Raw genomic sequence first — 16,276 nt, 5'->3', positions numbered from 1 at the left:
TGGTGGCTGTGGAGGTGGTGGGCTTGATAGTGGTGAACATGGTGGTGGACCTGGTGGTGGTGTTGGCGGTGGACCTGGTGGTGATGAACATTATGGTGGTGTACATGGTGGTGGTGTATGTGGTGGTGGTGGACATGGTGGTGGTGGTGGTGGATGTAGAGGTGGTGGTGGACGTGGTGATGGTGGTGGATGTGGTGGCGGTGGACGTGGTGATGGATATGGTGGTGGTGGACTCGGTGGTGGTAAAGGATGTGGTGGTGGTGGACGTGGTGGTGGTGGACGTGGTGGTGGTGGATGTGATGGTGGTGGTGAATGTGATGGTGGTGGTGGAAGTGGTGAACGTGGTGGTGGATGTGGTGGTAGACATGGTGGTAGTGGACATGGTAGTGGATGTGGTGGTGGTGGACGTGGTTGTGGATATGGTGGTGGATGTGGTGGTGGACTTGGTGGTGGTGGCCGTGGTGCTAGTGGACATGGTGGTGGATGTGGTGGTGGTAGATGTGTTGGTGGGGGATGTGGTGGTGGTGGATGTGGTGGTGATGTTGGTGGACGTGGTGGTGGACTTGGGGGTGGTAGTGGTGGATGTGGTGGTGGGTGGATGTGGTGGATGTGGTGGTGGTGGATGTGGTGGTGGTGGACGTGGTGGTGGATGTGGTGGTGGTGGACGTGGTGGTGGTGGAGGACATGGTGGTGGGTGTAGTGGTGGTGGTGGATGTGGTGGTGGTAGAGGACGTGGTGGTGGACATGGTGGTGGTGGACATGGTGGTGGTGCACATGGTGGTGTACATGGTGGTGGTAGAATCGGTGGTGGTGGTGGATGTGGTGGTATACGTGGTGGTGGTGGTGGATGTGGTGGTGGATGTAGTGGTGGTGGACGTGGTGGTGGTGGACATGGTGGTGGTCATGGTGGTGGTAGCCATGGTGGTGGTAGACGTGGTAGTGGACATGGTGGTGGTGGACGTGGTGGTGGTGTTGGCAGTGGACGTGGTGGTGGTGGACATTGTGGTGGTGGATGTGGTGGTGGTGTATGTGGTGATGGTGGACTTGGTGGTGTTGGTGGATGTAGTGGTGGTGGTGGATGTGGTTGTGGTGGTGGTAGTGGTAGACATAGTGGTGGTGGACATGATGGTGGTGGACATGGTGGTGGAGGTGGATGTGGACATTGTGGTGGTACTGGACGTGGTGGAAGATGTGGTGCTTGTGGTGGACGCGGTGGATGTGGTGGTGGTGGACGTGGTGGTGGTGGATGTGTTGGTGGTGGTGGACATGTTGGTGGTGGACGTGGTGGTGGATGAGGTGGTGGTGGACGTGGTGGTGGATGTGGTGGTGGGTCATGTGGTAGTGGTGGATGTGGTAGTGGTGGTGGTGGACGTGTTGGTGGTGGATGCAGGGTGGTGGTGGACGTGGTGGTGGTGGTGGTAGACGTGGTGGTGGTGGCAGTGGATGTGGTGGACATGGTGGTGGTGGTGGACATGGTAGTGGACATGGTGGTGGTGGATGTGATGGTGGTGAACATGGTGGTGGTGTTAGACGTGGTGATGGTGGATGTGGTGGTGGGTGTGGTGGATGTGGTGGTGGTGGATGTGGTGGGAGTAGAGGACATGGTGGTGGTGGATGTGGTGGTGGGCATGGTGGTGGTGGACGTGGTGGTGGATGTGGTGGTGGTGGTCATAGTGGTGGTGAATGTGGTGGTGGTGGTGGATGTGGTGGTGGTGGATGTGGTGGTGGACATGGTGGTGGTGGACATAGTGGTGGTGGAGGACGTGGTGGTGGTGTACATGGTGGTGGTGGACATGGTGGTGGTGGACCTGGTGGTGGATGTGGTGGACGTTGTTGTGGATATGGTGGTGGTGGTGGATATGGTGGTGGTGGTGGATGTGGTGCTGGATGTGGTGCTGGTGGCTGTGGTGGTGATGGGTGGTGCACATGGTGGTGGTTGACATGGTGATATATGTGGTAGTGGTGGATGTGGTGGTGGATGTGGTGGTTGTGGTGCTGGTAGACGTGGTGGTGGTGGACGTGGTGGTGGTGGGCGTGGTGGCGGTGGACATGGTGGTGGATGTGTTGGTGGTGGACGTGGTGGTGGACATGGTGGTGGTGGATGTGGTGGTGATGATGGTGGACATGGTGGTGGACTTGGTGGTGGTGGATGCGGGGTGGTGGTGGACGTGGTGGTGGTGGTGGTGGACGTGGTGGTGGTGGCAGTGGATGTGGTGGACATGGTGGTGGTGGTGGACATGGTAGTGGACATGGTGGTGGTGGATGTGATGGTGGTGAACATGGTGGTGGTGTTAGACGTGGTGATGGTGGATGTGGTGGTGGGTGTGGTGGATGTGGTGGTGGTGGATGTGGTGGGAGTAGAGGACATGGTGGTGGACATGGTGGTGGTGGATGTGGTGGTGGGCATGGTGGTGGTGGACGTGGTGGTGGATGTGGTGGTGGTGGTCATGGTGGTGGTGAATGTGGTGGTGGTGGTGGATGTGGTGGTGGTGGATGTGGTGGTGGACATGGTGGTGGTGGACATAGTGGTGGTGGAGGACGTGGTGGTGGTGTACATGGTGGTGGTGGACATGGTGGTGGTGGACCTGGTGGTGGATGTGGTGGACGTTGTTGTGGATATGGTGGTGGTGGTGGATATGGTGGTGGTGGTGGATGTGGTGCTGGATGTGGTGCTGGTGGCTGTGGTGGTGGTGGGTGGTGCACATGGTGGTGGTTGACATGGTGGTATATGTGGTAGTGGTGGATGTGGTGGTGGATGTGGTGGTTGTGGTGCTGGTGGACGTGGTGGTGGTGGACGTGGTGGTGGTGGTGGGCGTGGTGGCGGTGGACATGGTGGTGGATGTGTTGGTGGTGGACGTGGTGGTGGACATGGTGGTGGTGGATGTGGTGGTGATGATGGTGGACATGGTGGTGGACTTGGTGGTGGTGGATGTGGTGGTGAGTTGATATGGTGGTTGTGGACGTGGTGGTGGTGGATGTGGTGGTGGACATGGTGGTGGTGGATGTGGTTGTGGTGGAAGTGGTGGTGGTGCACATGGTGGTGGACATGGTGGAGGTGGTGGACATGGTGGTGGTGGATGTGTTGGTGGTGGATGTAGTGATGGTGGTGAATGTGGTGGTGGATGTAGTGGTGGTGGACGTGGTGGTGGTGGATGTGGTGCTAGACATGGTAGTGGTGGCCATGGTGGTAGACGTGGTGGTGGACATAGTGGTGGTGGATGTGGTGGTGGTGTTGGCGGTGGATATGGTGGTGGTGGACATTGTGGTGGCGGCAGTAGATGTGGTAGTGGTGTATGTGGTGGTGGTGGATGTGGTGGTGGTGGTGGACGTGGTGGTGGTGGTGGATGTGGTGGTGGTGATGGTAGTGGTGATCGTGGTGGTGGTGGACATGATGGTGGTGGACGTGGTGGTGGTGGACATGGTGGTGGATGTAGAGGATGTGGTGTTGGTGGTGGATGTGTAGGTGGTGGTGGATGCAGTGGTGGACGTGGTGGTTGTGGAGATGGTGGATGTGGTGGTGGTGGTGGACGTGGGGGATGTGGTGGAAATGGTGGAGGTGGTAGATGTGGGTGGTGGTGGACGTGGTGGTGGACGTGGTGGTGGCGGATGTGGTGGTGGTAGACATGGTGGTGGTGGATGTGGTGGGCATGGTGGTTGTGGATGTGGTGCTGGTGGATGTGGTGCTGGTGGAGGACATGGTGGTGGTGGACGTGGTGGTGGACGTGGTGGTGGACGTGGTGGTTGTGGTGGACATGGTGGAGGTGGTGGATGTGGGTGGTGGTGGACATGGTGGTGGTGGACATGGTGGTGGTGGTGGATGTGGTGGTGGTGGACGTGGTGGTGGTGGATGTGGTGGACATGGTGGTGGTGGACAGTGGACATGGTGGTGGTGGATGTGGTGGGGCGGAGGACATGGTGGCGGTGGATGTGGTAGTGTTGGATGTGATGGTGGTGGAGGGCATGGTGGTGGTGGGTGTGGTGGTGGTGGATCTGGTGGTGGTGGATGTGGTGGTGGTGGAGGATGTGGTGGTGGTGGACGTGGTGGTTGTGGTGGATGTGGTGGTGGTGGACGTGCTGGTGGTGGATGTGTTGGACATGTTGGTTTTGGATGTGGTGGTGGTGGTGAAGGACATGGTAGTGGTGGATGTGGTGGAGGACATGGTGGTGGGTGTGGTGGTGTTGGATGTGGTGGTGGTGGATGTGGTGGTGGACATGGTGGTGGTGGATGTGGTGGACATGGTGGTGGTGCATATGGCGGTGGACCTGGTGGTGGTGGTGGACGTGGTGGTGGTGGAAGCGGTGGTGGTGGTGGTGGACCTGGTGGTGGTGGTGGATGTGGTGGTGGACATAGTGGTGATGGTCGTGGTGGTGGTGGATGTGGCAGTGGACATGGTGGTGGCCATGGTGGTGGTGGACATGGTGGTGGTGGTGGTAGACATGGTGGTGGTGGACATTGTGGTGGTGGTGGTAGACATGGTGGTGATTGTGTATGTGGTGGTGGTGGACATGGTGGTGGTGGTAGATGTGGTGGTGGATGTGGTGGTGGTAGTGGTGGATGTGGTGGTGGTGGTGGACATGGTGGTGGAAGTGGTGCTGGTGGTGAATGTGGTGCTGGTGGACATGGTGTTGGATGTGGTGGTGGTGGACGTGTTGGTGGTGGTGGATGTGTTGGTGGTGTACGCAGTGGTGGTGGTGGATGTGGTGGTGGTGGATGTGGTGGTGGTGGATGTGGCGGTGGTGGATGTGGTGGACATGTTGGTGGTGGACGTGGTGGTAGTGGTGGACATGGTGGTGGATGTGGTGGTGGTGGATGTGATGGTGGTGGACATGGTGATGGTGGTAGACATGGTGATGGTGGATGTGGTGGTGGACGTGGTGGTTGTGGTGGGTATGGTGGTTCTGGTGGATGTGGGTGGTGGTGGACGTGGTGGTGGATGTGGTGGTGGTGGTGGATGTGGTGGTGGTGGATGTGGTGGTGGTGAATGTGGTGGACGTGGTGGTGGTGAACATGGTGGTGGTGGATGTGATGGCGGTGGAGGACATGGTGGCGGTGGATGTGGTAGTGGTGGATGTGGTGCTGGTGGAGGAAATGGTGGTGGTGGGTGTGGTGGTGGTGGATGTGGTGGTGGTGGTGGATGTGGTGGTGGTGGCCATGCTGGTGGTGGATGTGTTGGACGTGGTGGTTTTGGTTGTGGTGGTGGTGGTGAAGGACATGGTGGTGGTGGATGTGGTGGTGGTGGACGTGGTGGTGGTGGAGGACATGGTGGTGGTGGGTGTGGTGGTGGTGGATGTGGTTGTAGACATAGTGGTGGTGGATATGGTGGTGGATGTGGTGGTGGTGGTGGTGGACATGGTGGTGGTGGACATGGTGGTGGTGTACATGATACTGGACGTGGTGGTGGACATGGTGGTGGTGGATGTGGTGGTGGACATGATGGTGGTGGCAGTGGATTGGTGGTGGTGGATGTGGTGGTGGTGGATGTGGTGGTGGTGGATGTGGTGGTGGCAGTGGATTGGTGGCAGTGGACATGGTGGTGGTGGACATGGTGGTGGTGGACATGGTGGTGGTGGATGTGGTGGTGGTGGATGTGGTGGTAGTGGACGTGGTGGTGGTGCTGGTGGATGTGGTGGTGGACTTGGTGGTGGACGTGGTGGTGGTAGACGTGGTAGTGGTGGATGTGGTGGTAGTGGTGGATGTGGTCATGGTGGATGTGGTCGTGGTTGACATGGTTGTGGACATAGTGGTGGTGGACGTGGTGGTCGATGTGGTGGTGGTGGACATGGTGCTGGACATGGTGGTGGATGTGGTGGTGGTGGACATAGTGGTGGACTTGGTGGTGGTGGTGGTGGATGTGGTGGTGGCAGTGGATTGGTGGTGGTGGACATGGTGGTGGTGGACATGGTGGTGGTGGATGCGGTGGTGGTGGATGTGGTGGTAGTGGAGGTGGTGGTGGTGCTGGTGGAGGTGGTGGTGGACTTGGTGGTGATGGTGGACGTGGTGGTGGTAGACGTGGTAGTGGTGGATGTGGTGGTAGTGGTGGATGTGGGGGTGGTGGATGTGGTCGTGGTTGACATGGTTGTGGACATAGTGGTGGTGGATGTGGTGGTGGACATGGTGGTGGTGGACATGGTGCTGGACATGGTGGTGGACGTGGTGGTGGTGGACATGGTGGTGGACTTGGTGGTGGTGGATGTGGTGGTGGCAGTGGATTGGTGGTGGTGGATGTGGTGGTTGTTAACGTGGTGGTGGTGTACATGGTGGTAGTGGTGGTGGACACGGTGGTGGATGTGGTGGTGGTGGACATGGTGGTGTTGGACGTGGTGGTGGTGGATGTGGTGGTGGTGGTGGACATGGTGGTGGTTGTGGTGGTGGACATGGTGGTGGTGGATGTGGTGGTGGTGGATATGGTGGTGGACTTGCTGGATGTGGTGGTGGTGGTGGACGTGGTGGTGGTGGATGTAGTGGTGGTGGACACAGTGGTGGTGGATGTGGTGATGGTGGACGTGGTGGTGGATATGGTGGTGGTGGTGGATGTGGTGGTGGTGGATGTGTTGGTGGTGTACGTGGTGGTGGAGGTGGTGGTGGTGGATTAGGTGGTGGTGGATATGGTGGTGGTGGATGTGGTGGTGGTGCTGGTGGACGTGGTGGTGGACTTGTTGGTGGACATGGTGGTGGTGGATGTGGTGGTGGTGGACATGGTGGTGGTGGTGGACATGGTGGTGGTGGACACAGTGGTGGTGGTGGACGTGGTGGTGGAGGTGGTGGTGGACGTGGTGGTGCACTTGGTGGTGGACATGGTTGTGGTGGTGGTGGACGTGGTGGTGATGGTGGTGGATGTGGTGGTGGTGGTAGACGTGGTTGTGGACGTGGTGGTGGTGGACATGGTGTGGTGGACATGGTGGCGGCAGTGGACGTGGTGGTGGTGGACGTGGTGGGGGTGTAAGTGGTGGTGGTGCTGGTAGTGGTGGACGTGTTGGTGCTGGACATGGTGGTGGTGGACATGGTGGTGGACGTGGTCATGGTGGACGTGGTGGTGGACATGGTGGTGGTGGTGGACGTGGTGGTGAATGTGGTGGATGTGATAGTGGTGGTGGACTTGGCAGTGGTTGTTGGTGGTGGACGTGGTGGTGGACGTGGTGGTGGTAGTGGATGACTATTGGGTAGGAGTGTGCTGGCAGAATGCAGAAGGAGAGGAGGATCTCGAAGGGGGCACATGGGAGAGCAGAAAGAGGCCGAATATTAGAAACAATAAATGGCGATTAGATAGAACACGAAACAGATTTAACAGGGTGGTCCCTTCTTATAGCGCATGTGAATGTTCCTTAGCACCCTGTTTTTAGCAAACAGGGGGACCATGGGGAAATTAATTGACTAATCACGCATGATGATCGCTCTGTACAGCCCAGTACTGCATTTAAAATTTAAAGGGCAATAAAGCGCAATGCTCCGTTAATAAAAAAAAATACATTGTGCCTGCAGTGAGAGTGGCTCATGTAATATAACTGGTTGTCTTGTAAAGGTCTCTACTATTGAGTTCAGTTTGCGCTGTATGAATTTGCTAAACAAACAGCCAGCAGACCTTGCAGAGCAAGAGCCTATTATATCCGTTCATGTAGCGCACGCACAGCCATGAGGGCTCTGTACAGCTCAGTACAGCACACTACACAACAAACACATATCCATTCATGTAGGGCACGCACAGCAATGAGGGCTCTGTACTGCCCAGTACTGAATTTAAAGTTAAAAGCGCATTAAAGCGCAATGCTCCGTTAATAAAAAAAAATTTAAGCGCATTAAAGCGCAATGCTCCGTTAATAAAGAAAAACAAGTCGTGCCTGCAGTGAACGTGGCTCACAAAGAAAAGAAACAAGCAGTCTCTGCATGGTAACAGGGACCAGACACGCACAGCATTTACTTTTGCTTAAACGCGTGCATGTTTTGCATTGGGTTGTTTTGCCACACGTGCACGTTTGGCATTTACCTTATGGGAGCGAGCAGCGGCAGGGCGATAATTGCTAACTGATTGAGCTGTTGCTCGCTCCCGCAAGGGAAACGCCAAATGTGCACGAGTTCCAATACAAACCAATGCAAAACATGCACGGTTTAAGCAAATGTCCTAAACGATAGCAAGAGGTCCTCTCCTAAGCAACGCTTGCGCACTGCGTAGGCAAGACCTAAACATGCGCTTGGGGTTTCAAGTATTAGACCCACTTGCATTTCAGAACATGGGAGGCAAATTACTCGCTTAAACTGTGAACAGTACTTGAAATAAGCACATTGCCCCAAAAAAAACACAAGCAGGGGCTCATAGTATAAAGAAACAGTCTCAACTGGTCCCAGTCCTGGCTCCTTGCAAACTGCGCACGGCTTCCTGATGGCAGCACAGCATGTCGGGAACTGAAGTGTTACTTTTGAGTGAAAGCCACATTATGTGCCACCAAAGAACAGGGTAGTAATCAGTGGCTAAAGGGGCGTAGCCCTTTTCTACTATTTAAGTACCCGTTAGTATTACCCACTCGAACAAAAATTTAACCAGAGATGATTGGCCGCCATGTTGTTTAATTATTAAATGCCTAATGCACGTTCCGTCCTGCCTGCAGCATACTAATTAAATAGTTACATAATACACATGGATCACAAGGTCTCTGAGAGAAAAGGAAAGTGGTAACGTGCTAACAACAGCGAAGTAGATCACAGCCCGCTCTGCCGCCAAAAGTGAAACCAGAGACGATAGTCCGCCATGTAGTTTAGTAAATAATTGCCTCATGCATGTTCTGTCATGCCTGCAGCCCATTAAACAAATAAATTATGGTGAGGAAGATGACACAGGATGGGGCAGGAAATACGTTCTTTCTGACCTGCTGTGATTGCAATCTCCTTTGGCGCCAATATCAGGAGAAACCTCCACAGGGAAGACGCAACAATAGGAGCAAGACGCAACAACAGGAAAAAGAATTATAGAAAAATACCTTCTCTCTGACCGGCTGCCAGCACTGTCTCCTATGGCACTGATATCAGTAGAAACCTCCACAATAGAGCGAGCGAGGAACAGGATTGGGGGAAATTGGCGCGCATGCAGCACAACAACTGAATTTCTCTCCTCTTGCCTGCTTTTTCCCTATGCCTGAGCCATGCTTCTGTAACTCATAAATATATGTATATATGTAAATATGTAATATACAATTTTCCAAGCCTAATCGCTGTTAAAATGTAATCCTGAGTGAATTTACTATTTGTATATATAGAACTCTAACCACTAGTATATGTAGTAGACTTTTGTACTGACTACCATTCCTATGTGAGTTTGAGTTTTTCCATTTGTATCTCTTCCTTGAGTGACTTTACAACTTGTACATTTGCAATTTTCTTCTGTTTGTATCTGTTCCTTGAGTGATTTTACAACTTGTACATTTGCAATTTTCCTCTGTTTGTATCTCTTCCTTGAATGACTTTACAACTTGTAGTCAATTCAATTTCCCGAGCACCAACGTGTGAAGAAAAGATGTATCCAATTCCTGTTGTATTCAAATCGATTTATTTCCTCAAAATTCTTCAGTTTTTAAATACTCTCTTATTCTATTTGTGAAGCCCTGATGAAGTCAGAGATGTAAGAACATCGTTTTCTCACGAAACACGTGTTGGCTCAAGTTGAAGACTATAACTGAAGATGAGAGTATTTGAAAATTGAAGAATTTTGAGGAAATAAATCGATTTGAATACAACAGGAATTGGATACATCTTTTCTTCACACGTTGGTGCTTGGGAAATTGCATTCACTGGTTTTTTAACTGGGTTCTCCCGTTCATTTCTGTGGGCAATAGTGGCAGCCCACTTCCCTGGAGCACCTCATTTGAAAACTGTTCTTTTTGTACATGAGGAAATAAGTAATAAGCTTGCGCAAGTGACCCTGCCACCTCTCTTTACAACTTGTACATTTGCAATTTTTTCTGTTTGTATCTCTTATGTAACTCGTGCAATCCAAACTCCTTATGTAACGCAACTGGTTCTTTTGTAAAGCGCTCTGACACCTTCGGGTAATGTTCGCGCTATATAAAATCGCATGAAATAAATAAAATAAATAAATAAACAACGCGACCGGGACATTATCAGGGCCGGACTGCCCATAGCGGGCACCAGGCGTTTCCCCGGTGGGCTGCCAGGGTGGGGGCCATTTTTGTTACCGCCGGACGGCAATATCGGCCGCCTTTAACAACAATCGTCCAAAACTGGCCCTAGCAAACAGCTCGGCCGCACCCCCTGCCTCCAGGGAAGCCGGCCGAGTACTTTGCCAGGGCTGGTTTTGGTTCCCAGTCCGGCCCTGGACATTATGAATACCTTTTAAAGCCCACATAACCAAAAAAGTAGCTCCAAAAACCAATCCTATAAAACTAACTTGAGGAATAAGACTGTACTTGGCAGGTGCTCTTGGAGAGGGATGACAGTAAAAGAGGCATGACAAATACATGCCTTAAATGAATCATAAAAAGGAATGAACAATTGACAATGCAGGCAGCCAACAGGACGAAGGATTGTGGACTTGTAGCCCACAGACTGATTAAAGCAGGTCTCGAAGAGACAGCGCATGCGCTGCCTAGGATCGACTTAAAAAAGAGGCTGCATCAGACGCATTGGAGTGTCTATTGGGAGCCAATGATTTACATGTTTGCAGAAAGTTTTGTCTTATGGTGGTTCGAGGGCCACAGTGACCCATCCCTAGAAGGAGTGTGCATGTTAGTAGTCAATGCTGAATGGATCACTGTACCGGGTGTACAGGTCAAAGGTCATATCTATGCTTACATTTTCATTTATGTAACTTAGTTTAAAGCTGAAAATGCAGATTTGTTGAGCACAATTCATGCATTTCATGAGCAGTGGAGAACGGGCCTGCAGTGCAGACAAGGGGATATTGCTCTGTAACAGGATGGTACCAGAATGTTGTGGCCTAAATATTGTCTGACAAAAATATACTGCGTAAATAACGTTTAAAAAAATATCAACTCATTAGAATTAATAATAGGGCATCTACATCTCTGATGCGTATCAAATTGTAACATCTGCATGGGGAAAATGGGTGTGGGCAAGTCAATTTGCACACAGGCGGCCCATTTTGCCCATGTGGTAATTCACTTTTGATTCTGATTTTCTCTACCAACAAAACGACCTTTACATACAAAGCTCACCCAGAATCATCAGTGAATTTCTAACATAGGCAGATGGTCAGCCATCCACTGGAGTGCGGCAAGCTACTGTACTACAGGAAGCTGGGCATCCTGAGCAATTACTCATTGAAATTAAATGGTGGTAATGTTAATGGCTGTTTGATAGAGTCACCTGTTTGAAAGTAATGCTTTGTTGTCTTCCAACCAGGTTCTGAGGAAGAGAGAGCTGTGTATGAAAAGGCTACTGCAAAACTTTTTGGAAAGGTGTTTACGTCATTCAGTGCAGATAGAGACTCTGGCAGTGCAGCTGCGAGGAGGCCGGCAGTAGCACCCAAGGCAGAAGTTACCTGCAAGTTCATGAAGTTTGATCCCCCGGTGGTCGGTCAGGATGTCACCCTGATTTTGAAACTGACAAACAACACTTCTTCTGCCAAGGCTGTGAAAGTTAACATTGATGCGGCGTGCAGCACTTACACCCGAAGGGAGATGACGTCATTCATGTCCAGCTCTCATGCTGTCACTCTGGGTCCCGAGGAAGGTATGAGTTCACCAAACATTGCAAGACAATATGCATGGCCTTGCTTTCATTTGCATAATCATTTCATGTTAGCGAACAAGGGTGGTGCAAGGAATAGAGCGTTAGTTTCCTCTCGAACCAGGGAATAAAAATAATAATTTGAGCCAAATATATGTAGGTATAAAGCAAGGAATGCAGAAGGTTAACTCTGAGCAAAGTGATAGCTGGATACAAGCATTTGCAATGCATACCTTAGATGTATTTAGCTATGCAGCACATTAGCCTGGGTGCTAAAACATTTACGGTTCTTTAACATGGAGGGAAAGTAAGCTCCAAACACCAGGTATGGGAACACATAAAGAGAAATTTTGCCTTTCAGTAGGAAAGGGTAGAATCCAAAGCTCTGTTTTTAATATAAAATAAGGGCCTTTGGTGGTCATATCACTGAAAATACAAGATTTGAAAAAATGATTGTCTACGGGTGCTCGTGGAAGACAATTTCTATGGACTGGAATCTAGAGAATGCTAAAGTGATTCTGGTATTTCAATGACCTCTGTTGGTCATTTTCTATCAAAAAAGTTAAATAGAGACAGTTGACAGAAAAAGAAGAAAAAAGAAAGTACCTCAGTGGAAAGCAATTCTGGTATTTTACGGACCTCTACTGGTCATTTTCTATCAAGAAAGTTAAATAGAGGCAGATGATCAGAAAAAAAGTCCCTAGGTGGAAGCAGACAAGTCCTAGGACTGCTCTCTAGAGCCGACTAAGTACATACATCTATCATTATATACTTAAGTCTATACAAGACGTCTCGAATCCTTGACCTAAAAAGGAGCCCCAAGTCTCCTATTAGGACTCGCTTAGGAGGTTCTATGAAAAACATAAAGGCCCTGATTTAGAGTTTGTCAGACAGGTGTTCTCTGTTGCAAATGTGGCACCCTTGGTCTTCCCACCACATATAGAAAAGGGTGGATCTTAGATTTTCGTTTGTGAGGCACCAGTTGACTCTACTGTTTGAATACTCCTTCCTACTGGCCAATGGAGTAGTTGCGGTCAGAGGACGGACATTACAGCATCCACCCTATTTAGGCGGGATGGTGTAAGGCAGTTTTTCCTATCCGTCAATAACAGGAAAAACCTGGCAAAGAGAGGCAGGAAAAAAACAATACCCCACCCCCCCACCATGACCAGGGAGAAAACTTCCAGAGTTTGAGGATCATTATTTTTTTTCCAGAAGTTTGGGGGTTGTTTTTGGCAAACATTTTTTTTTAATGTTTAGTGGATGGCAATCAAAATGGCGGTGGCTGTCCAGCAAACATTTTGTGCATTTAAAGGAACTGCTGTGAAGGTGTTTCTCTCAATGTACATAGATGACTGCATGGCGGCGGTCATCTTTAAATTCGGCTGGCAGAGTACCATCGGGATAGCAGAGGTAATGTCCTTCACCATCCTGACAGACACTACTCTGCCCACCAAACTCAAAGTCTGACCCATAGTGCCAAATTTACAAAAGTGTCACCCAACACAGTGCAGCAGCCAATAATGCTGCACTGTGTTGTGTGACAGGGAGTGACCAGAATAGATACATATCTACAGAGACAGGGAACTCTCCTCCCCCTCCCTATCGCTGATACATAATGTTGCTCCAGAGCACCTCGTACACACCTTTGCCCCATAGTGTAAGGGTGTATGACTGAGTCTAGCACAGGTTTTGTACTGGAAGTTCTTTGACAACTTTTAAAACTTTTCCTACTATGTATGTGTGTTGTACAGTGCAGCACACATGCAAAGTCAGAAATTAGAGAAGAAATGAAAACCTTTCTCTTTTCAACACCTGCATTGAAGTGGTGGTAATTTTTGATGCAAAACCCTGTCTCCTATTCTTTGTAGACAGGTTTGCGTCAAAAAGCATGTGTGACTGCATAGGAAACCCCATATACCACCCTTGTAACGCCTTCTTGACGCTGAGTAATGCACAGCAGTGCTTTGTGCTGCTTTGCATTACTTTTAGGAAGCTTTCCAGTGCAAGGAAAGTTTTGTGTGCTGGAAAGTAAATAAAAAATAATTTTGATTTGTTTTGTGTAATGTTTTTAACTCAAATACAGTGCAAACTGTTTGTAAATCTGGACCTTAGTGTAATATATTTATCAACGGGGTTTTCTTATTTTTGCACCATGCCATGGGAGGTGAAAGCGCTGCAACCCTTCAGATGCGATTTATCAAGCCATGCAAGGACCCCTTGCATTTCCCTGAGTGGCTTGAGAAACCCAAGCAGCCCAACACAGCCTAAAACCCTGTGTTGCATTACTTTGCCCCAGGTCGGGGTTCCATGGCAAATACTAACACACTCTCAATGGTGGTGTTTGCCCCGCAGCACTTGTCATTTTTTTCTTTTTGTTTTCTTTACGGGGTGTCTTCCCCCACCTTCCTATGTCTTCTTCACCCTCCCGACACTGCCCACAGGCATTTTGCTACCTTCAACTGCAGTGCATTTAATTAGGTGCTGCAGTGAAGGCAGCAAAATGTCTGTCAACAAATACAAAAGTAGCAGAAAGTCTGCATACCCCACTGACTTTGAATGTAAGTGTTTGATTCTTTTTGTGGGTGGTTCTGGTGGCTGGTCCCCATTACACTGCCCTGTTGGGAAATTGTGCATGAGCCCAGGCTTCATGCCCCAAAAACCCTCTATAGGCTGGTAAGGTTCTGCCTCTCATGGAATGTCCGATAGTCAGATAGCCAGTCCAAAACTAGGGAATGGGGACGTGAGTAACAATGGGCTATGAAATCATGAACAAATGTTTAAGGTGACTGTCAAGCATGGGACAAGTGTGCACAAACAGCGGGTTAAGCAGATCTTTTTTGGACTTAAGGGAACTATTGAAACAATATCTGCAGTGAGAGACTTGGTTTTTGTTCGTGTCAGTGTTATGCACCAACATCAGTGGGATACTTGAAAGGATTAATATAAATGTGCATGTCTACAGTCAAGTTTCACCCAGTCGCAAGCTGTTTTTCAGATAATATTATATAGCACGTCCCCTCCTGTTAGATATGATAAAATAATGCTAGGTACTAACTGATGGTCTATTTCACTTTTGCAGAAAAGGAGCTTCCAGTGAATATTCTATATGCGCAGTACAAGCTATCTTTAACGGATGATAATGTAATTGAAGTGTCCGCGCTGTGCAATGTCGGTCAAGGGGGCAAAGTGATGGCTAGTCAGACCATCACCCTGAAGAGTCCCTCCATTAACATTAAGGTAAGTTACTTTGCATCCTGAAGTTCCCATTGTGAAGATTATGGGCCTGATCTAGAGTTTGCAGACGGGAACTCCATCACATTTATGAAGATTTCCCGTCCGCCTCATTATAAGAGTCATAGGATATAATGCACTTGTAACAAGGAGAATGGGTTATTCGTCTAATTTGTGACCTAGTATCCTACTTACCAATCTCTACAACAGGCCCTATGTTGGGATATGGTGATGAGGTGATTATCCAACCTAAAAGAAGTCCCATCTCAAAACAAAATGAACGTTAAATTAAAGAATCCCCAGATAAATTAATTTTTAGCAGGGATTGCACCATAAGCAACCAATCAGGGTTTTTGTAGAGCACAACTAATCACCCGTAAGGGTCTCAAGGCTCTGGGCTAAGGGGTTCTGCAGTTCAGTCAACGAGCCAAGTCTTGAGGTTCTTCCTGAATTGAGGAACTCCACCAACCAACATTAGACCCCTGAGAGTCTGTTGGTGGTGGTTAATATTTGCATGTTAAATAAACTACATGGGAAAGCTATAAAAATTGACCACATTCCACCATTGTGAAACAAATAAATGCAATCCCCAATGTGCCTCAAATGGTGTGCTCAGGAGTCCAGTTAACTGTTCACAAAGTAGAAGGACAGTTACTACTGCACCAAATAAATGCCAAAAAGACCTATCCTGTGGGTGTACCATTTAATCTATCTTAACAATAAGACACACTAGTCATGAATTGGAACCCAGATCAAATACCTTGGCCGGCTCACCCTTTCAGCCTTTAGCATATGTGTTAGCATGGAGTCCATTAATATAAATGCTTTATGCTGATGCAAAAGCAAAATCTCCCTTCAGCCAGACCTATGAACGACTGCATCAGTATGAAAAAGACTGTCAAGCTCATGCAGAAGTAGAATGTTTGTAGAACAACAACAGGGTAGCAATAGGCAAGCAGTGATAACAGTGTGAGTTTCATGGGCACTGGGCTTACACTTGTTTATTTTCCCTCCTCCACCCTTTCTTGTTCATCTGATGAAGTGTACAATATGTTATAGCTATAGCTGCAATAACACTTTATCATATGCAGCAGTGTGCTAAGTAAGCCGTCTCCGAACCTCCCAAAAACACAAAGGGGCTTATCTACAAGCCTCTTGCTCCGCTGGTACATCACTTTTTGTGACGCACCAACAGCGCATTTTGCTGCCCCATATTTACAAGGACACGTAAAGCCACCCTGAGTGGCTTTTCGTGTCCTTGTAAATATGGCCCTTGTTCACGCAGCACTTTGCGGAAAAGGGGCGTGCCATGGGTGTTGCTGTGGGTGTTCCCATGCAACACCCATG

General features: G+C 49.8%; 1 protein-coding gene across 1 annotated transcript in view; it reads left to right on the top strand.

The window, feature by feature from the left end:
- Positions 1-16,276, top strand: part of LOC146812218 (protein-glutamine gamma-glutamyltransferase 6-like) — a 150,333-nt gene that overhangs the window by 105,210 nt on the left and 28,847 nt on the right. The window contains exons 10-11 of the mRNA XM_085619247.1: positions 11,369-11,698; positions 14,778-14,935. Coding sequence (XP_085475373.1) covers positions 11,369-11,698; positions 14,778-14,935 — 488 coding nt within the window. The remainder of the gene's footprint in view (positions 1-11,368; positions 11,699-14,777; positions 14,936-16,276) is intronic.

This window comes from Triturus cristatus, chromosome 7 (genome assembly GCF_964204655.1).
Source record: "Triturus cristatus chromosome 7, aTriCri1.1, whole genome shotgun sequence".
Classification (NCBI taxonomy): domain Eukaryota; kingdom Metazoa; phylum Chordata; class Amphibia; order Caudata; family Salamandridae; genus Triturus; species Triturus cristatus.
Note: the sequence above shows the minus strand (reverse complement) of the source record. Positions and strands in the feature narration are given on the sequence as shown.